At 38.4% G+C, this 24,965-nt stretch overlaps 1 protein-coding gene across 1 annotated transcript in view; it reads left to right on the forward strand.

The window, feature by feature from the left end:
• SNED1 (sushi, nidogen and EGF like domains 1) overlaps window positions 1-24,965 on the forward strand; it is a 1,598,911-nt gene that overhangs the window by 831,055 nt on the left and 742,891 nt on the right. The window contains exon 9 of the mRNA XM_044070335.1: window positions 934-1,047. Within this exon, the coding sequence (XP_043926270.1) occupies window positions 934-1,047 (114 nt within the window). The remainder of the gene's footprint in view (window positions 1-933; window positions 1,048-24,965) is intronic.

Genomic DNA, 24,965 nt, shown 5'->3' on the forward strand with positions numbered 1-24,965 from the left:
TTTTCAGGAAAGGTATTTTATTTTGTTGATTGTCGGGATTTTGGTTTGTTGGGCATGTGAAGTTTTGTGTTTTTGAACTTTCTTTTTTTTGTCATTTTTTTCGTGTCAGTTATTTCATTGTTGGTGTTTTGGCATGTTGGTGTTATCAGGTAGACCCGTGTACACATATATACACTCAGTTTTATATATATATATGTATATATATATATATATATATATATATATATATATATATATATATATATATATATATACACACATATACAACTGCATTAACTTAAGAAATTAGAGACTAACTACAGTCTTCATTGTGAAATAGCACCGCCACCCCTGATTATTCTGCATGTGAAGTGATGCTGACTCAGCTTAAAGGGTCGCACAAGAAGCAGGGAAAGGGAATGGAAACAGTAACTTGAAAATAAAGAACGTTAAAATAAAATAAGAATGAAACAAATCAGAAATGAGAAACCGAATTAAGTCTTCTGCATCAGTTGCAGAAGTCTGTTGTGCCCACAATAATAATCTACATGTGTTGGGAGCCAGGCTTAACTGTAAGATATTTCTAACTGGCTATTTAATGTGTGATTACAAATGTACAATTTGCTTATTTTTGTTTAAAAATGGAGATTGTGGTGGCTTAGAGAATTTTTTCTCTCCAAGGTACAGCAATCTGAGTTAGTACATCTAAGTAATGAGGGAGCAGACCCCACAACATTGGGTGTGAAATGCTTTAACAGTGTAACAGTGAAAATGCAAATTTTGGTAGTCAGTGAGCAACTGCCATTTAAGTACTTCATTCTCACACATCTAAGTGTCGATCACTACTGGTTTGAATTTTATTTTTGTAGCTCCCAACATCACTGTTTCGTGTGTCTGCTGGAAATATGAGACTTAACTGACCTGTGCTGTTTTGGTTACTTTATGTCTTCCTAGAGCTGAATGAATGTGATACCAGCCCTTGTCTTAATGGTGGACACTGTGTCGATCTCATTAACAATTATACCTGCGTGTGCTCTGAAGACTTCACTGGTTTGCACTGTGAGACAGGTAAGCAGCAGGAAGCAATGAGATACATGGCAGGTGCAAAAAGCTAAGTACCCTCTAGGATCTCAATATCCATAAAGAGAGACAGTGTAATCATTTTGCACATTGCTTTACTTAAATGGATAATGCTTTTTTTTTTCATTTTTGAATATCTACATCTTCATATGGCACCTTAAGAGCCCTGCTATCCTCAACAATAATCAAAGTAAATTAAAAAGGGAGAAGTTTGTGTTTTTGATCAAGCTATAAATGCACGAAAGCTCTAATCACATTCTGTAAGTGATATACTCATCTTGTTTTTTGTTTTTTCTTTAATGCTTAATAGAGACAGGGAATACTGTGTAATAAACTTGAAATTGCTGTTCAAATTGTACTGCACTCTGGAAAGACTTTTTTGGCTGGGTATATGCCAAGTTGTGAATTAAGAACAGTTATAAATATTTTACTAAATCTGACAACATGCCTCATGAATGGATCTAATAAAAGTAACATTATGGTTCTGCTCATATTTATAATGGTTCTAAATGTTAGTTTTATAATTCTTTAAACACTTAGAAAAATAATATATTTGTAACTAAATTATAAACTTGAGATAATTTTACTCACATTTACATAATTAATAAAGCTTAAGGCAAATAACTTGTCCAGCTGGTTTATTGCCTGATTTCTGATACTAAAGGATGAATTATTTATTACATTAAATGGTGATATTATCTTATTTGTGCTGTTTCTGCCTTAAGAAAGGAAACTTAAAAAAATGCTTCGGTATGTAGCAACTAAAAATTTATTTTAGGAGTTAACACAGTCTGAACTGCAGTGAGAGCTAAAATCCTGCTTCAAATTATAAAGATATCTTAAAAAGGAAATTCTTCAAAAGACATAGGAAACAGATTTTGGTGTCAGTCTCTGTTATCAGGTTGCTTCATTCATGAACAGTCAGTCAGTTCTGTTTCACTGGGCTTTCTTAGCTTTCTTACACCTGTTTATAACCTCCAGTCTACATTTGTCTTCATTTCTTGTTGGCAGCATACAACCACGTTGAATGGAAAAGAATTCCCATATCTTTTGCTGTTAGAAAAAGTAGAGCCAGATGTCAGCCCCTTTGTATTATCACAAACTAAGTTATTTGGTGTCCTACTTTATCAATGAATGCATTGTTGGGAACTGAAGTTGCTTAGAGCCACAGTATCAAAGTTTCACTATCCAGATTTGAAGATGAAATGAAAAATGGCTTAATGTGCTCTACTGTATGCATCTCCCACTTCCAGCTGAAAACAGAATGCATCAATGCAATGATGAAAAAGCTATCATTGATATAAGTGAGTCAGCAGACCTCACTGAACTGGTTCATACTAAATAACTATGCAATTAATTTGCTGCTTTCGGAGTAAATATCCTGGTCTTTTCACATAATACAAAAAACCTGAAATAACTCCAGAAACTAGAGGGAAGCAAGGCAATGTTTCTTGATGGGATTACTCTGGAATTGCAGGAGAACTGAGGGGAAAACTGATATATTACTGCAAACAAAACTAATTAATCTTTATTGAGTGCAAGATTCCTAGAAAGCAGTTAGAAGGTTGTGACTCCATTTTCATGAGTGGGAGCAAGACAGAGACTAAAAATACTGATTGTTTGGTTTAACCAAAGGCAAAATGGAAATTAAGGAATCCTTACTGAAGAAAACTTCTGGAAACCCAGGAATGCCATGCCAGCCAAATCTAATAGCATTACATTTTGCATAGTATTTTTCTTCTCGACTTTTTTTTTCAAAGAAAGCACTTGAACAGATTGACTAATTGACAATAACCAATCACTTTCAACATCTGAACTTTTAAAGCTATAGTGCTTTTATATGCCACCAGAAAAGAGAAAGAACAAACTGAATCTCACACGTATAATTGTAATAATTGTTAGTAAAGCCGTTATAATTTTTTTCCTTAGTCAAAAAACATTACCATGTAAGTCTATCATTTAACCATTGTGGTTACAGAATATTAAACATAATAAAGTATATTTGGGAAAATATTGTAAAAAATAATTGAGCTTTTTTAAAATGTTCTCTTTTAAAAGCTATTTTAAAATGTTGGACAACTGGCCTGTTAATAGACCCTTTTCTTATATCCCACATGATGCTCTAAAATCCACAGATGAACCTTGAATGTGATTTCCTCTGTATAAATTGAAGTTGCTAGTTGTTTAGGGATGCAAAATTCTATAGGTTCCTCTATATATGTAAGTGTAATTCAGACAAAGAACTTGATATAAATCACAAACGTTTTGCTTTGAGAGGCATTTTAATTGAACTTCAGAAGCAGTTTTTTTAATCTATTTGTTGACCAGATAAGCCCCCTGAACACAATTGACTCTGTTCAGGGGTAAACCAGGAGAGCTGTCTGGTTAAGCGGCTTTCCGAGATTTACACACGAGGAAAATGAAGATGAAAGGAATCAAACCCTGCACCCTGGACACAGGAAGCAGAGTGGGGCATTAACCTTATGTGCTGTCCCTTATATATACTTTAAATTTCACATGACCCCTCTTCAGTTCATATCAAGAAGATAGCATGCAAGGTTCATCTGCTGATTTTAGAACACTGCAGTGTTATAAGAAAGGTGTCAGTATACAGCATAGTTTCATACCTCTCAACTTTACAGAATTCCTCGGTATTTCCCAATTTGGGGCTCAAAATAATAGGGTGCCATAAATTCCCAATTGGCTCCTTTAAATCACGATTTCAGCATGCAAACAAGAGCTCTGGAAGCATGGGGTGAGTGCTTTCCCACTTATAATAGGTTTCAACAATACATTAAAAACTAGCCATTCGTATGAGAGATAAAGTGTGTGTGTTACTGTGTGTATGAGTTTGTATGGGAGCAGAGAAAACTAGATGTGTCTGTGAGAGAGAAAGAGCAGAGAGAAGGTGTGTGTATGTGTCAGACTTCAGCAATACATACTACTCAGAATGAAACAAACACATAAGTACAGTTCTTAGACACTGATATTGTCAGTTTATCTAATTGTATACTTTTTATATTATATTTTGAAACTGTCCCTGATTATTTCTGGATTTGTCCCTGATTCTGTTGAAATGTGTCTCTGATTGGTGGAGAGCTATGATCTAGACTTTATACATGTAACTGTAGCTAAAGGAATTAGTTCTTGCACACATTTTACAGTACTGAATGCCTTAACCGTAAAACAAGTTTTTATATCCCAAATCTGTAGCAATAAAATAACTTATGAAACTCTTATTTAGAGGACACATAAATATAGTTGCCTTTCAGTAGCCTGTTATTCATCCATTCATGTATTCATTTAGATCTGTTTGCACTGTGGGAGTTCCGATTGAGTTATAGTAGATTTACAGGAGATCCCGAGGAGAAACCCCCATACACAAAAAAAACTAAGCCATAAAAAGTAAACAATGTAAATACAGTGTTGATAAGTACAGAAAAGAGTATATTTCAAGAAATAGGGAATAACTATTACGGGGAGCCACAGTGATGCAGCGGTTAGCATTGCTACCTCACAGCAAGAGGTTCTCCGTTTCGATTCTCGGCTGGGGTGCCTTCTGTGCGGAGTCTGCATGTCCTCCCTGTGGTCGCGTGGGTTTCCTCCGGGTGCTCCGGTTTCCTCCCACATCCCAAAGACATGCAGTAGGTGGATTGGACACTCTAAATTGGCCCTAGGTGTGAGTGTGTGCGTGTGTGTGCCTTCTGTGGAAGGTTGGGCACTGGGCTGGCAACTCGACACCGTAAAACTCCACTGCCAATCATGAGCGGACAGATGATCCGCTGTGGCGACCCCTAACCGGGAAAAGCCAAAAGAAGAAGAAGAAGGGAATAACTATTACCTTGAAGACGACAGATGTGATAACACCTTTCAGTGAGTAAGCAAGTAACAGTTGAATAAATTGGCACATGGAATGTCTGTACAGTGCCAACCAACAGTCTAAGATGCGGTGTGTTATTTTACCAACTTTATCATTTTCGTAGGATGGTTTGTCATTCTGTCTGTCACTAAATATTAAAATGTATGTGCTGTCTGTTATTAGAAAGTTATGTTTCTAAATGATTGACTAGTCTGTATAGATAACGGAGTTTTTTCCTGAGAATCTCCAGCCTTTCTCTTTGTGGAGTACTTTATGGGTAGTTCACAGGAGACTGCCCAGCCAGTATTTTTATGGGGCTTCTTTTCTTCTCTAAGTAACTTCTAAAGTAAAAGTATTACTATTTTGGTTCAGTGTGATCACTGAGTGGGTGGCTCCCCTCACGCCTACACACATCACTGGAACGAGCTGTAAGTCATTTCTCTTACAGAAGGACCAAACCAACAAAAATAAGGCTCACATTGGGGGCATGAAGTAGGTACCATGACTTCTACAAGGATGGTGGCGACTGTTTTTTTACTTTTGGTAGTGGCTGCAGTGACCTTCGGCGACTCTGGCACGAATGTTGGTCTAACAGTTTACTGCTGTCAAAGTAATTTCCATGCGATAACTGTTGGATTATTTATTTATTTATTTATTTATTTATTTATTTGCAGTTTGATTACCGGGGAAGTCCACTGGGCTGAACTGACCCATTTTCAGTGGAGGCCCAGGGAGAAAAGCTCCAAGATGCATTATACAATTTAGATACAACTGATAGTTAATATTAAAGATAATATTATGTAGAATAGTTACTCATAAATGCGTTCAATATCATACATAGTTAAATTCATTAAGCTTGAAGGTAGGGATCATACAGTTTCATTTGAGGAAAACAGATGTGTGTTAGGTGTGGAAACAGTTTACATACAAACCTTTTAAGAAAATGTAAATATGCTTTACATACACACATCAACAATAGAATGTTATTTACAATATTTACAAGGTTGGGCTGTGTGAGGGTAGCTGTAGGAGTTGTTGAGAGCTTAGAGAGAAGCTATAGAAATTGTTGAGAGCCTAGATAGGCTCATAGGAACATAACTATGAGAGTTGTAGAGCTTGGGAACCAGAGAGAGAACTCCTTTTGATTAGGTTGCGTGAAGGCAGGTACATTTCCATTTAGTAGACAGGTGTTTGAATAGTTTGGTTTTGAAGTTTTCTGAGTTTGGTATGGTTCTTAGTGTGGAGGGAAGGGAATTCCATTTTTTGCCTAGTGAGAAAGATAGGAGAAGTTGGCCAGCAGGATGTTTAGGTTTATGAATAGTAATTAAGTTCTGATTTTCAGATCTGAGAGCTCTGTTGGGTGTATAAGGGGGAAGGATGTTAGTTAGAGCGCGGGACATTTTGTTGGGTGAAATATGACTCTATATGCAGTAATGAGTTGGAGATGGTCTAGGTAGTTTGGGAGTTCAAGCCAATTCAGGGATTGTAGGGTTAGGCAGTGATGGGTGGTATTTTTAGATTTAGAGGCAAATTTAGAGATTTTGTTGTAGCAGTTTTCTAGTTTAGAGGTGATAGAGGAGGACAGGTTGGTTAGGAGAGGGGCTCCGTATAATAAGGAAGGAAGAAGATAAGTCGAGGCCAGAGTTTGCCTGGTAGAGTTGGAGAGAAAGCGATTATTCCTATACAGCATACCTAGCTTTTGGTGTTTTTTTAAATATTTTGTTGAATATGAGTATCAAACTTGAGGTGTTCATCTACAGTAATGCCAAGCAGTTTGGCAGAGGAGACCACTTCTATAGGTGAGTTGGTTTGACTATAGATTTGGAAGTTGTTTTTATCATAGGAGAGGGTCTTTGTGGGAGGGAATAGTAGACTCTTTGGTTTATTTGCATTGAGTGAGAGGTGGTTTTGGCGCATCCAGTTTTCAGTTGTTGAGAAGGCAGTTTGGGATTTAGTCAGCAATTCAGAGAGGTCTGAGGCAGAGCAGACTAAGGTTGAATCGTCTGCGTATTGGATGATTTTAGCATCAGGAATAGCAGTGTGAAAGTTATTGATGAAGATGTTAAAAAGCATTGGCCCAAGGATGGATCCCTGTGGTACGCCAGGTGGGGTAGATAGGAAGGAAGAGATGGAGTTCTTCCATTTGACTGTCTGTGATCTGTCTGATAGATAGCTGGAGAACCAGGATAACCCATTATGTGACAGATTAAGGTTTGAGAGATGACAGAGAAGGTGCTTGTGGGAAACAGCATCAAAGGCTTTAGACAGATCGAGTAAAACAGTGGAAACTAAGTGTCCTGAATCTCGGGCTTGATTGACAGTTTCTAGGAAAGAGAGTAGAGCGGTTATTGTGCTATGGCCTGGACGGAAACCATGCTGGGTAGGAGTGAGAAGATTGTTTTGGGTCAGGAAAGGCATAAGCTGGAGGTGGATGCATTTTTCTAGGATTTTGGAGATGGATGAGAGCAAAGCAACGGGGGAAAGTTTGAGATGCTGGTGTTTTTACCTCCTTTATGAAGAGGAAGAATATAAGCTGAGCATCAGAGTTTAGGGATGTATGATTCTTTTATGGATCCGTTGATAATGATGCTGATTGGGAGTGCAATGCCATCAGCAGCACATTTTAGGAAGGAAGAGGGAATATTGTCAGGAGCGTTAGAGCAAGGTTTAAGTTTGGACAAAAGTTTTTTTATAAAGTTAGTGGAGATGGGTTTGAGTTCAAACAGATGAGATGAGTTAGAAGGGGGAGAGTGTAGAGCAGTTGGGTTATTATTGGGAAATGTCTTGGTGAGGGTAGTAATAGTTTCTATGAAAAATGAGTTAAATTCAGAGCTTAGTTCAAGGTCAGATTTACTTGGGTCAGGACAGGGATTATTCCTGGAGCCTGGATTGAGGAGTGAGTTTATTGAGTTCCAGAATTTTGGGGGGGTTTTATTGTTATTGGACTGAAGTTTGATATAGCAGGATTTTTTTTGTCTTCGGTGATTAGTCATTTTGAACAGTTTCAGAGCTGTTTATATTGGAGCAAGGTATGGACCAGTTTATTGTTTTGGTAAAGCTTCCATAGTTTGTCTCTGTGGTGCATAATCTGCTTTGTCTCTTTGGATAGCCAAGAAGCAGTTTTAGTTTTTATCCTTTTGTTTCTTAGTGGGGCTAGTGAGTTTAAAGTATCAAGGAAGACAGAGTTGAAGTATTCTATAGCCTTGTTAAGAGGAAGGATGTTTAGTCTTTGCCAGTTTATTTGTTTGAAAGTATTTGAGAAAGTAGTTGGGTTGAAGCTACTGAGGTTACGAGTTTGAATGTATTGATGCTGGTGTGGGGAGGAACTAGTTGAGCGATGCATAAAGGCTGGGAGGTGGTCACAAAAGGTATCAGGAAATGTGCCAGAATTGGTTATTTTATTTGGATATGAGACTGGGATCCAATCTATAGTGGATCCAGGAGGGTTTATTTTGTTAGGTCGAGTGATGGAGAGGATTATTTGAGTGAAGTTATAGAGGTTAATGGATAGGGAGGGAGAGGGGCAATTGATTTTATTCCGGTCAATAGTCACATCACCAAGGATATATGTTTCATAGTTAATTTTAGCAGAGGCCCATAGGAGAATATTTTCGAGTGTAGAGATATTGTTACCAATTGAGATATATAGGGCAATGATGCAGATATTTTTATTTAGTTTTAGAATTCCAGCAGTTAGTTCAGTGTTCTGGACTTGAGGAATTGGAATTTGGAGGGAAACTAAAGTAAGAAGGTTGGCGTAGACTAGGGCAGTGCCTCCACCTTTTTTATTTAGTCGGTCATTTCTGAGACAATGAAATCCTGGGGATAGAATCTCAGAGTTGGAGATAAAGGGTTTGAGACAGATTTCAGAGATGGCTAAGATATCTGGTTGGTTATGGCTTAGCCAAGCTTGAAATTGGTGTACTTTGTTGTTTAGACTTTGTGCATTAATTGTAAAAATCTTTAGGGTGTTGAGATAGGAGGAAGAGGGTAAGGGATGAGTGTTGTTAATAAAGGATGTAGGACCAGGGTTAGGATGGATATCGCCAGCTTGGACTAGGTTGTTGAAGGAGATATCCTTTAGCCATAATGGTCTGCCAGGCATGAATTTTGGTAGATTGTAGATTGGAGCAGGTGACAGTATCTTGACTTTAGAGGAGAAGAGTTTAGGGTGAAATAGGTGCAGAGGGTTGGGCTGAATAAAAGAAGAGGAGATAGAGTGGAAATGGGAGTAAGAGTGAGGGGGAAGGTGGGTTTATGGCAGTTGGCTTTGTAGGTGGTATTGGACAAGCATAGCTGGAATATGAGGTAGCATAGTATAAGGGAAGTAGGAACAGAAAGAGGAGGCTGGGGGACTGGAGGGTGTGATAACTTGAGGAGAGCATGTTGATGCAAAAAGAGAGTGGTATGAGTGGTTAGGAAAATAGAGAAGGCTATGAAGAAGAAAGGGTTTAAAATGTGATTGAGGTATTCTAGAAATTTAAGGAAAGAGGAGGGGACTATAATTATTGGGTGGAGTACAGATTACAGAGTTTAAGAAGGATGGCTATAGGTGGGAAGAGTAATGAGGGGGGAGCTGGTGTTGGGTAATTAGGCTGAGAGGGTGGGGTAAGATAGGAATAAAGCTAGGAGTACTGGGGGGGTGTTTGGGAATTGTGGGCAGGGTAGGGGAGCGGAGTGAACCCGTAGGGTGAAAGGAGTGGGAAAGAACACTAGAGGTGAGTAGGGCAGAAAAAGTATCAGCAAAGAGCAGTTTAAAAGCTGTAGTTGAAAGGTATGAGCTAAATATTTCCAGCCAGAAAATGAAGGCTGCCTTTAGAGAGGGTAGTTTAGCGGGGGGGGGGGGAGAAGATATTTACAATCTAAGGATATTAACTCACAATCAACTGTTTGTGAAAAAGTAAAACTTGCTGGAATTATAAAGAATATCTAGGATTTATATTGGTAGATGCTGCCACCTAATGGTAAAAGGAGATAGCAAACAGCAGGGATAGCTGGACCAGTCTTAGGTTTAAATATATTCTAGGGTAGTGATAACAGGAAGGGGAGAGGACAAATGGTCTGCGGTAGGCTGCTAGAATGCACACACGGGAGCGCAGACTAACTCTATAGATAGTACATCAAGTCTACATTTAATTAGTGTTAAGCAACATACATTTACACAATCTTGTTGGGGGATCGTTTCAGTAGTATTTTTCTAAGTACCAGGCAAGCTGGCCAACTCAGGGTGTCTTCAGGTGATAGCCGGAGGTATTCCTTTTGCATTTAAAGCAGGGAGGGAGCACCCAGGATGGATTAATTTACACAATCTTGTTGGGGGTCTTCTCAGTAGTATTTTTCTAAGTACCAGGCAAGCTGGCCAATTCAGGGTGTCTTCAGGTGATGGCTGGAGGTATTCCTTTTGTGTTTAAAGCAGGGAGGGAGCTCCCAGGATGGATTACTGGAGGCAAAAACAAGCAGCCTAAACCGCAGGACTAGCACAGAGGAGCTGTGGATGCTCAGGACATTTAATGAGAGTGGTTCGAACAGTCGACCCTAAAGGAATTATAAAACTCAGTTTTTGGAAATTATAGTGAAATTCCCAAACATAGTCTTCTCTCCTAACTTAGCTTGTGTGGTCTTAAAGAACGTCGTTACACCTTTTTAGATGCACTTGAATTGAGGTCAACTGTTTTTCATATAAGTGGCTGGGGCATCGTCTGAACCCATTGCCGGAGTCTTCTGGGTATACGATTGTGTGTGGGTGTGGGTGTGTCTACATTTACCTATACTTAATTACTAAGATATGCGAGTCCTTTGCCTCCTGTGTTGATCTCATTTGCCTACAATATGGAATGAGTTACATGGAGTTAGAAGGATTTAAATAAGAAGAAGACTGATGTGATTGTGTGGATTTGCTTGTTGAGAATATGAATGTGATGTTCACAAATTCCATCCAACTGTTGTTCTTGGGTGCATGGGAATCAAGAGAATTTAAGATATCACTGACAGATGTCCTTTTTATCATACTATATTGTCTGCATGGTTTTGGGTCAGGAGGTACTGCAGTTGCACAACTATTATCCCCCGTCTTTTGTATCCCCCCAACTCACAGTGATATCCACCAGCCAATTAGAAAACAATCACAGCCCCTCTTTTGTACCACACACACACACACACACACACACACACCCACACACACACACACACACACACACGCACGCACGCACGCACGCACACACACACACACACACACACACACACCAACACTAATCCTGTTAGTTTCGGATCCTGATTTATGGTAACAAAAATATTTAGATTTACTTTTTTTCCTTCTGTAAGACTTGGATTCTAACTGCAATTACTGTTATGCGGTTACAGTTTTGTATACATTACCCCTTGTTAATGGAATTATTCTTTCACTTGTGCTGTTTTCTAGCCAGAAGTCAAATAGTAAGAAAAATCTTGAAGTGCCTACCTTGAATTCATGTAACATGATTTGTATTTTCATGGTTATTTAATGAGTTAAATTAAATATTTATGTGTCTGCTCTGGCATTCTCTGAGTTCACAGTGCAGTTGTGTCTGTTTGTAACACCTTTATCAGCTATATTATAATTTTATTGTCTTTTTGTAACCAATGTATTACTATAAACAGATGTGCAGAACAAATAGTTTCTAGGTAATAAAGCTGTTGCATAGCAAAGTGCCTTAAGTGCATATACATAAATGCTCCTGGAACTGTGTGCAACTTATTTGACTTCTTTAAGTGCCATTACCTTATAGAAATAATTTTGTGGAATGTGGGGGAGGGGCAATAGAATTCCCATAAGGCAGCTATGAATAGGATATTTTTCCATTTTTAAATAAAAGCATTGCTCCTCCAATGTCTGTTATACACATTCAACTGGTAACAAAACAGTTTAAAAAGCATCCTTAATGACAATAAGGAATAATTGCTAAACTTAAACTAAACCACATTCTTTTTATTTATATTTGCTCTCCTCTGTCTACCCAAGTGAAAAAAAAGTTGTCCTTATACTCCTGATACCCACATATTGATAAGACAGTAGTGGCTATGTTATATTATACCAATGATTGTTATGACATACTTTAGTTTCCTATTAAGATTAACAGAGTGGACAGTTATTTTATATATGATGTTACAGTTACGGATTTATGTTATTTTAATGAATTTTAATGAATTAATGAATTTATGTAAGGGTGTAGCTAACGTGACGTCAGTGTGTACATGCTAGAAGTGTGGTAGTGCAGAAAGTAGAAAGGGTTTTACATGCCTATTGCCTACTACTTCCTGTAAGATTATTTTAATGCTGTAAAGGGACCTTAACTTGCGTTTCTATGTGGATGTGTATTTTCAGAGTTAATGTTAAATTGGGTTACATTTCACAATTATTTAAATGTTGGTATCCCACAATTCCATTGGAGTTGGTGGAGTTACGTTATTATACATGCAGATTTTATGTTGATTAGTGTCCAGATTTTGGGCCAGTTGTACCTACTTTTTATTGACATTTGTCCAGATTTTTGATGTCTCCAGGTTGAGAGGTGTGCTAGTTGTCCAGGTTATACAGAAAATGAAGCTGAATTATTTTTTGCAATTTTGTTCCAAATGGGACACAAGCATCTCAGAATTCAGTTAAAAACTGACAGAGAAAAACACATTTTATTCTTATGTATAGCATTCTGCAGCTGCAAGGTTTAATTGATGAACTTATGTGGAAATTTGTTAGGTAAATTATGAAAACACATAAGGGATATTAAGTGATTCAGTACTACGTGTGAGACTCAGTTTGTTCTATATAAATAGCAGGGGTGTGGGGGCACAGATTGCCATGTTAGGGGCTGCCAAAGGGCAATGCCCCCCTGGATAAGACATTATATTGAGTTTCAGTGTTCACTATTTTCATTATTAGCAGTACTTTAGTATACACACTTATTAGTGAGTTAGTGAGTTAGTTAGTTAGTTAGTTAGTTAGTTAGTTAGTTAGTTAGTTGGTTAGTTAGTTAGTTAGTTAGTTAGTTAGTTAGTTAGTTAGTTAGTTAGTTAGTTAGTTAGTTAGTTAGTTAGTTAGTTAGTTAGTTGGTTAGTTAGTTAGTTAGTTAGTTAGTTAGTTAGTTAGTTAGTTAGTTAGTTAGTTAGTTAGTTTAGCCGTGCAGTAAACTGTTCCTCTTCTTCTTGGAGTAACCCATTTCTCTCTTCATTGTATCTCTGTCTTCTATTTCTGTCCTTCTCTACAAATGTTTTTGCATGCTTGTTCCATTCTCTTCCATCTCTTTTAGTCCATCTACTACAGTTCTGGAGCTATTGGCTGCCTTTGCCTCTACTTCTGCAATCCTTGCTTGTTACCTCTCTCAGTATGAATTTCTTTATCCCATCTTCCTCTGAGGTCTATCTTCATTGTACCTTCTGACTTCATATCTACCTTCACCACCTTCTCAAAGTCCACTCCATTTATTTATCTGCCCCTAATCACCTTTACTACACCTGACTGGCTATCTGCTCTATGTCGTGCCACTGTCCTTTATCATCCTTACTCTATTCCAGATTATACTAACTGATAATATGTCCTGACCCCCCCACTCTGTTTATCCCTCTAGCTTCACCTCATCCTGTAGTGTCCCTAACGTTAACCATGTGACCATACATGATTTCCTGAGCCATACTGCTGCATCACACATCTAGCACATCAGATCTGTTTCACTCCTTTCTTGAATCTTCCTTTCCAAGCTTTGTTTCTTGAAAACTTGCCATCCTTGCTACTTTTTTAAACCCTTTCCTCTCCATATGTCCTTCTTACTGTCCTCTTGGTGCTTCTGTGTCCCTCTAGCTAATCATTCCCTCTGTCGAGGTCTACACAGTTTAGCACTAAGCTTCATACCATTCCCAGGGGTGGGGGAGTTAGGGGTGCTAACTCCCACTAACTTGTACTTCCTACATCAGCTCTGAAAAGGCACTATTAAATAACTGCACTTAAATCACTATTTAAGATTAATAATAGACCTTAAAAGCACTTCAGAAGGTACAGATAAGATACTGTGCTTCCTGCTACCTCCTCTACTCAATGTTCTGCTTGTCCTGTTCTCTCGGATCTCTGGATGTCCTTGCCTGATGCGTGGCTTCTATACTGGTTCTCTACACAGCTTTCTGGGGCTGTACTGATCATTCATGCTTGCAGTGACTTCTGCACTCTCCCTGTTCCTTATCTATAAGCAGCCAAACATCTATGTTTTTAATTTTATGTAAACTTTAAGCAGAGGCACTAGCAACGGTTAGTTACACCAATACAGTTTTTGCTGTACTTGTTGAGAAAATAGTATTCTAACAGTTGTAAAATAAATAACATGGAATTTACAAACCAGCAGAACCTGGATAATTTTTAAGACTACTAAGGCAACTGCTAATATTACATCACTACAGCAAAGCCGGTCTCTATAATAAATATTGATTTTCATAAAGTCTAGTATGTTTTCCAGACCCCGAGGAAGGAAAGGTTGTTTGAACAGCTACGTTCAAAGTTTATACAGCTGCTTACAGCTGATATAACATAGCACCTTATAAACCTCCTAAATGATGTAATCTGACAGTGGGTAATTATAGGAACCATAAATGTCAGTGATGTTATTTAGCACCCCATATAGCTGTTTAGAATAGGTATCCTGAATAAGTCACCAGTCAGATTAACATATGATTTATTCAGCAAATTGCTTGCATAATAAAACAGAGTAATAAGTAATATACTGCAAGATTTATAAACCGCATACCTGATTCTCCAGTATAAAGCAGCCCTGCATAAAATTATTCTTACTGCTTAGAATATCTTACAGCATTTATAATAAAATCACAGAAGTTAAGATTAAAGTATAAAACTTCTTCAAGTAAAAGTTATTACTCTAACAGTATTGCAAATATAAGAAATGTTATAAAGTTAAACATTCAGAATAAAAATTAACGGCCTCACCACTGACACAGTTTGCCTCTTATGCAATTAACTTCATTAAGCTCTGTAGCCTTATTTTTATTTTTATGGGTTAACCAAATAATAGCTTATATTATGAACTTATTAACAGAAAATGCAATAAGCTCTTTTCTATTAATATGAGTTAATGAATGAGTACTGTATCTGTGGCAAGCAGTACTTCTGAAGTCAACAAAAGAAATGAAACCGTGCTTGACAGAGCAGCAAGTCCAAAAGAAGCCTACAGGCTGTTCTGAAAAGAGTGCTCAGTGTGACTTAGCAATTTAAGATTAGAAACAGAAAGTATGCCAAGTGTCCAGGTAAGATGGTGTTCAGATTAATTCTATAGTAAATTCTTTTGGTAATGGCCAGAAAGAAGTTTAACTGGCTTATTTATCATCCATGATGGAACCTGACAGCTTCACAAATGGAAAAAGCATTTTGAAAGGGAGATTTCAACATATGAAACTACCAGTTAGTGTTATGCATCTGTGCATCACCTGTCCTCGAAAAGAACAGCAAAGATCAGAGATGATCAGCCATGAATCATAAGTGCAACTGAATATTGTTCTGCCAAACTATTTATCAGAAACCAGATCCCAATATATTTATAATGTTTGATACAAACAAAATTCCTCTGAAAGTTGTTTCTTCCTTCAAATTATCACCAGTTATCTTTCAGTAACATATTAACAGCATCTTATAACAATTCATCAACAAACAAGGCACTCTTAACCATTCTTACCGTTAATGATACCATATACCTTGCTCCTTCATTTCACTTCTCTCAAATCCAAACTTACTGACGCATATCCTATAGCCTCAAAATTGACCTCTGGCCTTTCTGCCAAAGCGCATCATTATCTTTCATTCCGAGCAAATAATTGGCTCTAATCTGACCCAAAAGACACCATTCTTAGTTTGTGCACTGAAAATACCATTCTATACCAAACTGGAGCATGTCCATCACTAATTCTCCTAATCTTATGGTCTGACACCAAAGAGATACATTTTTACTCCAGTCAATTGCTAACCAAGGAAATAATTGCTTTTAATCATTATGAAGACATATATTTCTCCTCAGTTGTTGCAGTTATGTGGGACTCTCTCCCACACACATTATAGGATCAGAGGAGATTACTAAGCTATTGAACTGGAGGTCATTTTAAACCTACTCACTCACAAACTGGCGAAATATGAAGACTGAATACAACGAGAAAGAACTGCAGATGAACTACAACGGACTACCACACAAACTAATTTATTAAAGCACTTTTCGTCTTGCTTAATTGCAATACTTCTTCAGATAAAATATTTTCATTAAAATCCAGGTTAAATACACCACCACAAAGATCATGTGATGTTCCACAAGCAAATGAAAATACAGAAATTCAAGAGGCATTTCCTTTCATTAACCTCTTGTAATAAAGATAAAATCTACTATGAATTGTATACTTTTCCATCTGTTTCTACAAAAATCTTAAACTCTATACATTTATAAATAAAATAAATAAAAAAGCCATACAAGATATCATTGTAGCTAACAATTATCTAGCTAAAACTTATTTTAAATGAACCATTATCGAAATTGTTTGTTTGTGTCTTTCGGCTTTTCCCGGTTAGGTGTCGCCACAGCGGAACTCCAGTCCGCTAATGATTGGTAGTGGATTTTTACGTACCGGGTTACCAGCCCTGATGCACAACCTCCAATGAAGGCACGCCCCATTCACATATGCCTCCACACAGAAGACGCTCTAGCTGAGAATCGAACGGGACAACATCTTGCTATGAAGCGACAATGCTACCGCAGCACCACCACCGCAGTTCCTGAACCATTATCGAAATAAACTTTTTAATTTCAATACACAGAAAATGGAGCATGTTTCATTCAACCCAGGGTAATGGTATGCATTAGTACGTAATTGCCAGAATAAATTGGTTTGTGTGGTACTCTGTTGTAGTTCATCCGCAGTTCTTTGTCATTGTATTCAGTCATTTTAAGCCTAGACATTTCAACACAATGTAATTCAGTAGAGGTACTACTTAACACCTAAGATTGCATTTAGTGATGACTACCCATGTCCAGGAGGATTGTGGTCACTATCCTCGGTAAGAATTTATGGTGCCCAATCCACTCATCCAGGTTCCCCTTGAACAGTGTCATAGAGGTGCTCTGTTTCACATGATTTGGTAGCCTGTTCCAAAGATGTGGCAGTTGCTGGGGATAAATCTGACCCTCCAGTATGTCCTATTTAAGGCACAGGCCATATTTAAGTCCTTGGAATGGGTAGCCGTAGACCCATTTGATTTATTGATATGCAGTAAGTTCATTAGGTTTGGGACTTGGGTTGCTCTGTAGGCCAGGCATAAGTCTCCCCTAAGAAGTCTGTATGATACGGAGTATAGTGACAGGGATTTTAGTTGGCCCGTGTAAGGCACATGCTGGAGGCCCTTGAACTTCTTTGTTAGAAACCTCTGAGGACTCTCTAATTGCCATAGGTGCTTAGTACGATACATACTGAATGGGGCATTATACTCAATTATGGGCTGGATAAGTGCCGAGTATAGAGGGGTTATAACTTCATTTGTTCTCGAGACAATGCCTTTACTAATCAAATGTGCTACATGGAAAGCTTTCCTTACAATGGTAGACACGTGGTGGCCAAAGTTAAGGTTGAGGTTAACATGTGATGTTATTGATATGATAGTATGAAGGGACATTGTTTGTGCTGAAGGGAATGATGATGCATTTCTTTGCATTCAGTTTGAGACTGTGACTAATACACCAGTCATTGGTCTGTGTGAGACCCTCCTGGAGTATCCTGGCATCATTTGGGGATTCAATGATTGCACCTAGTTTGCAGTTGTCTGCAAACATGGTCAGCCACAACCCTTTAGTTTTGACATGAACTTCTGAGAAGTATATACCAAACAGTAGGGGGCCCAGCACTGACATCTGTGGCATCCTGCTGGTAACAAGTCTGCTGGTTGATGTGGAGTCACCCACTTTGATAGTGTGTGTTCGGTTTGTGAGCCAGTTGGCAACATCTTACAACAAAATGGTTTACATTCAGTTTACAACAAAAGGGTTTAGCTTCAGTTTACTAAGTTTACTAGTAATGCCTGAATGTGGGATTATGTAGAAAACCTTTGCCAAAGTTGAGATATGCTGTGTGCACCGATTTGCCCTCATTAATGGCCTTTGTGAACTCTCTTTAACACCATATCCTTCAAACACTCAATCTTCTTCTTCTTCTTTTGGCTTTTCCTGGTTAGGGGTGGCCACAGCGGATCACCTGTCCACTCATGAGGCAAATTAATTCGCCTGGCTCTGTTAATGTCTCTTTCCTTCTGATGCTCTAAAAACTACCTTAAACATTTGTCTTCTCTGCAGGTATTTTCTAGTGATTCATTGTCACAGTATTCTGCTAATATATGCATACTAAAATATCTTATGTGAGACTTTGTATTCATCACAGAACCTTTATTGTATGTATGTATATACGTATGTATGTATATGTGTTTTCTGTTTCCACAGCAGATAACATTTTGACTCTGTGCATTGCCTCCTCATCTATCTAGTACTGATCACTCATGCTGTCATCCTTGGAATAGACAAGATGCATCATTTATTTATTTATGTTATATTGTAACTACCATTACACCACTGTTGTTATATTCTGTGTATGTAATAGTTAACCACTTCCTATTTATTTGAATTTGTTCACTAACTGCCAATACTTCTATCATTCTATCCGCGTATGCAATTTTCTCTGTATACTGTAATATATATGGAAAGTATTCCTGTGATGGGTCTCTGCTGAAAATGGGTCCTGACCAGTTAGACTATCCTAGTTAGCAAAAGACAACAAAACAAACAAATAAATGAACAAATGAACTGCACAACTGAGTTCAGTCAAGGTATATTGCTCACAACCTGGACTGACATCCTCAGCGAGGAGAGAATACTTGACTGGATTATTGCCACTATTCTAAACATATTGTGCTGGCTAATTTTATGACTAATGTCACTATGACCACTTACCAACATTTGTAGTGTGGGATTATGTAAAAGTTAATATGGGGCAGAAGTACTCTCCTGCTAGAAATATGAGGAAAATTGATTCACTGACTGTTAGTGTTACCAATAAATCCACTAACTTGTTCTCCTTATTCAGGGTCCCTTGAATGAGGCTGTGATGTATTTCAATACAATTTTCCGCAGCACTTTAAATAAACATTCTGCTTTACAGAAAACATGTGCCTTGGATATCAACATTGGATAAAACCAGGATGTGTAACAGAGATAATGTCTGCATAGTCTGCCATGAAGCAAAGCTAGAATCAGACAGCACTGAATTTGGCACATTTCCAAGTAAAGAATCCAATTAAAAAAAGTCATTATACAACATGGGACCTGATGGTGTCCCCGGCTGTGTGCTCCACGAACTCAATGAGGAATTAAACCCACAGCTAGGACAGCTGTTTAATCATAGTCTTACCTCTGGATACGTACCCAGGGAGTGGCGCACTGCAACTGTGGTCCCACTTCACAAAGGCGGTGCCTCCACCGACCCTGGAAATTACCGGCCCATTAGCTTGACAAGCCTTATCTGCAAAGCCATGGAGATGATCATAATGGACCTCATAAATAAAGACATAGGGAATTTGCAGATCCATCCCAGTTTGGCTTTGTCAAAGGCAGATCATGCCTTCTAAACTTGGTTGACTTTTTCGAAACAGTCACCAAAGCCATTGATGAGGGAAAGGCAGTCCATACAGCCTACCTCGATCTGGCGAAGGCCTTCGATACAATACCCCACTCAGGTATCATTGAAAAACTCATCAGCTTAAATGTTAACCCATACATCACAAGATGGGTTGCAAACTGGCTGAGTGACAGAACCCACAGGGTCAGAGTTGCTGGCGCCATGTCAGACTCAAAGCCTGTCACAAGTGGTGTACCACAGGGCTCAGTCCTGGGCCCACTCTTGTTTGGCATCTACTTTTCCAAGTACAAGCAAACACAGGAGGGTTATGGCTGACAAAGTTTGCAGATGACTGCAAACTGGGCCATAGTAGAAACACATCTGACACAGATATCCTTCAGAAGGGTCTCACAGAAACGGATAACTGGTGCCAGAGCCATGGCCTAAAGTTAAATGCAAAAATGCATAGTCATACCCTTCGAAAAACAAGGTTACCCCTAGCTACCAAATAGGTGGCAATCCACTGAGCACAGAAGAAGTTATCAGGGACCTGGGGACCCAGGTTGATAGTAGACTGTCATTCGACACCCATGTAGCTAAAGTAGTTAGGAAGACCTTCTACATTGCCCACCTTATTATGAAGGGATTCTCATCTAGATCAAGGGAGGTCATAGTCTCCCTATACTCATCACTCATCAGACCAATGATTGAGTACAATGCCCCATTCGGAATGTATCTGACCCGACACTTGCAGCAGCTGGAGAGGCCACAAAAGTTCCTCACCAAAAGGATAAAGGGTCTCAAACATCTGTCCTATGCTGCCCGACTGAAAGAACTCCAGCTCTATTCAGTCGCCACCGCTTGCTCAGAGGTGACCTTTGCCTAACATACAAGGCCATGTCAAACCCAGATTTGATGAATATGCTTCACCTCAAAAAATCTAGATCCGTCAGAGCCACAAGGGCGGAGACTTAAACCTCGACGCTATTAATAGGACGTGCTGGAGGGATAGATTCATCACCCAAAGACTCCCTATGCTGTGGAATAAAATCCCGGTATATGTGAGGCAGAGCACCTCGCTGGCCTTGTTCAAGAGAAATCTTGACCAATGGATGGGAGATCGCAGATATACCCCAGGGATTACCTCAGTGTCACTGCTCAACAGAGGCACAGCAGAATAATGGGTATAGTTCCCCATACTAAAGGGGTGGCGTAAGTCACAAAACTATGGGCTAGGCTTGTAAATGCCCTCGGGCAGATAGCCTAGTATGAACCTATGAACCTATGACCCCCCCCATTAATATTTAAAAACGTGCTGATTGGCCAGCGTGCACGTTGTAAATCAGAGTTATAGTAATGGAAAAAGGTCCAGTCGCCTGGACTTTTCCCATTACTATAACTCTTTCTTTTACAGCAACGGAGAACGCAAGATCTCCATTGCTTCACACTGTCTCGCTATGTTAAACGAATTTAACATAGCGAGACAGCTTTAAAAAAAGCAACGGGGATTCTCCTTTGCTTTTTTTAAAGCTGTCTCACTATGTTAAACCCATTTAACATAGCGAAACAGTTTGTAAAAAGCAACGGAGATCTTGCTTTCTCCGTTGCTTTTGCCCACAGCTCTGATGTACTGCATAGGTATATGCATGCGCAGTACATCAGAACTGCCACAGAATACCAGACAGCTGTGGAAGGGCAGCAAGGAGGCATTATACAATGCCATTATTTAAGAAAAGTAATTATTTTTTTTCTTGAATAATGTCGTTGTATAATAGCAATAACCCACTTCTGGGTGTGGGTAATGCTGGATTTACCCACCGTTGGCTTTGTTTGGCCACTTGGGCTTCACCCTCGTGACCAAACCACACCAGCCATGGGTAAATCCAGCATTACCTACACCCAGGTGTGGGTTATTGCTATATTATACAATGACCCCCCATTAATATTCAAAAACGTGCACGCTGATTGGCCAGCGTGCACGTTGTAAATCAGAGTTATAGTAATGGAAAAATGTCCAGTCGCCCGGACTTTTTCCATTACTATAACTCTTTTTTTACAGCAACGGAGAACGTAAGACCTCCATTGCTTCACACTGTCCCGCTATGTTAAACGCGTTTAACATAGCGAGACAGCTTTAAAAAAAGCAACGGAGATTCTCTGTTGCTTTTCTTTAACATAGCAAGACTGTTTGTAAAAAGCAACGGAGATCTTGCTTTCTCTGTTGCTTTTTTCAAACTGTCTCGCTATGTTAACCGGAGACCGAGACCTTGCTTTCTCCATTGCTTTTGCCCACAGCTCTGATGTACTGCATAGGCATACGCATGCGCAGTACATCAGAACTGCCACAGAATACCAGACAGCTGCAGAAGGGCAGCAAGGAGGCATTATACAATGCCATTATTTAAGAAAAGTAATTTTTTTTTTCTTAAATAAAATTGTATAATAGCAATAACCCACTTCTGGGTGTGGGTAATGCTGGATTTACCCACGGTCGCCTTCATGACCAAACCAAACCAACCGTGGGTAAATCCAGCATTACCCACACCCAGGCGTGGGTTATTGCTATATTCTTCCGTGACCAGTCCTATCAATGTGTCCATAACCTCAAAACGTGATAGAATTATATTGACTAGCTCCTTCATTCTAGGTTACTGTCAGACAGTTTCTTCCTCTCCTTAACTTGATGAAACATTTTGTCAATTATTTTCATGACTTGTTACAAAAAGCTGTTGGTACTGAACAAAAAGACTAGCCTCAGTATTGCCTCATAATAGGTGCATTATCCTCAGACTCTATGCCGTTCCTGTTGATCTGGTCTACAGGTTCCACTACAAGGCTTAACACTGCACCTGTAGTTTTGGATGATCTTTTCCTGAGATTCTAAAGAGCAAAGCTGGATCCATCTTCCCCTGATTATGTGATCAATAACAAGTCCATTAAGGAAAAAAAAAATTCCTTTCTGTTTCTCTTCTGTCTAGAAACAGATATTCATAGTTTTATTAGACAAAGGTGTCCCTTCAGTCATGCTTAACAACTATAGACCAGTCATCTGCTCTCTCACCATTTTCACGACTACAACAGACTGATGAGCACCCGCAACTATTAACTATTTCATACCTAGCATAGCATTCAGTCTTTGCATGATCAGTGCTGTCTCAGTGCTTAGTAAATAAAATCTTGGCAGTCAGATTTTGCTCTTCATATGAGTTTATTCAAAGTATAGTTAAAACCATGATGCAATCATGACCTACATGTACATAAAGGCACATTTTTATGTGCGTGTGTGTGTGTGTGTGTGTGTGTGTGTGTGTGTGTGTGTGTGTGTGTGTGTGTGTGTGTGTGTGTGTGTGTGTGAATAGCATTCCTGTAAAAAAGTCCATGGTACCATTAATCAGTGTAATAGGCCCAGCCACATACAGGTTGCCTTGGAGATAGGTCCATCTGGTAAAATGTTAGGACCAGATTTATTAAAAAAGACCAATTAGAAAACTGTTGTGCTTTCATCTTTCGAATGCTGAAGTCTTCAGTATATATATATATATATATGGGTCCCTATCTATTCACCGACAATTCATTTCACTAACACTCATTTCGTCGACAGTTCATTTCGTCGACAGAAAGATGTGCCCCCTTCCCCAATGTTGTGCAACCCTGGAGTTGATATATATAGTTAGGGGGTGTGGGGCACAGCCTAACAATTTTTGAAGGGGGCACATCTTTCTGTCGACGAAATGAACTGTCGACGAAATGAGTGTCAGTGAAATGAATTGTCAGTGAATAGATAGGGACCCATATATATATATATATATATATATATATATATATAGAGAGAGAGAGAGAGAGAGAATGAGAGAGTGGAGAGTAGATAGGTGCCACTACTATGGATCACCAAATGACCAGCATCAGAAAAGTCAAAAAATAATATCAGAAACACAGACGGGCGAAACATTTAATTTCAAACATTTTTGCAATGGGCAAGCCACCCTGTACTTTCCAATGTGGGAGAGAAGCCCTCAATACCCCAAATATATATATATATATATATATATATATATATATATATATATATATATATATATATGTGTGTGTGTGTATATATTTTTTTGGGGGGGGGACTTCTGAGGAATCATTAAAAATGGAGCCATTAAAACTCGGACATCAAAAATCAAGTAGAAAACTCCACAATAATGTTGGACAAAGGTCCAAAATCAGTAACAGCTAATACTTTAAAATAAAATAAGCATTGTATTTCTGTTCTAAAAATTCTCGTGGCATTCAGTGAAATCAGTGACAAATAAAAGCACTTATCTGCTGTTGATAATGAGTGTGTGCTATAAAACAAATGCTAAAAAGTTGCAGTGAGTCTAGTGTCTGCTCCTATATATGTATGATATATATAATATATATTTTTATACTATTAAAAAAGAGAGCCTACATGACCCATTAGAAGACATCACAGTTCTATTAGTGCAACAGTGGGAACCAATGCAGGGAGAAGCAGGGTCACTTTTAGAGAAGGATAGATGTCTAAGAATCCAATTTGTCCTCCATCATGATGTCAGATGCCATTCCTTACAAAGTCTAATTTCTGTATTTTGTTTAGGAATGGAATGGCAGCCAAGGCATTGTGCAAGGAAAAAGTAGATATCACTTGATTTTATTTTATTTTATTGTGCAACATTGCAACATTACAAAGTGCATATGGTGCAGTGATTTGTAATAAATGGGTAGGGATTAACATGGTCCATTAGCACACTTTTACTGTGTGTGTGTGTGCGCTTCTTCCTGATGGAAATGTATTTTTTGTGTGTTTTTTGTTTTTTTATGCCGCTGTTGTTTATTGTAAACAGTGTATTCTTTTTAAATTATACCAAAGCACAATCAAAGGTGGGGAAATAGGAAAATAATCCTTGACCCATGTATGATAGTGAGGGATCCCACCAACTTGTCATCTTCCTGTATAGAGAACAATTTTATACAACGGCACTTATGTTGGGGGAGGGGGCTGATCATCTTAGGCCAGTGGAAACTATTGAAAAGTATATTAAAGAAAAAAATCCTGTTTGTTTTGATCACTTTATTTAAAGAAAGAGTTAGGCAACACACTTGTACTTTCAAAAGTCTGTTTTCATATGAAGCTTAAAAGCAAAGAAACAGTGCATTAATGCATTGTCATATTTTAACATTTTAACTAAATTTCAGAATGCAAACATATTTTCTAATGGGTCTTATTGTAAGGCATTTTGTGAATTTAAAAAAAAAATGTTGCATTTTAACATGACATGGTCTACTATAATTGCCAGTGAAAACAGCCATAAGTGCATTTTAGAGAAAGATTACATGAAAGCAGTGAACTAATATACTTTTAAGAAGTATATCA

This window comes from Protopterus annectens, chromosome 4.part1 (genome assembly GCF_019279795.1).
Source record: "Protopterus annectens isolate FY-2018-M chromosome 4.part1, PAN1.0, whole genome shotgun sequence".
In the NCBI taxonomy this organism is placed as follows: Eukaryota; Metazoa; Chordata; order Ceratodontiformes; family Protopteridae; genus Protopterus; species Protopterus annectens.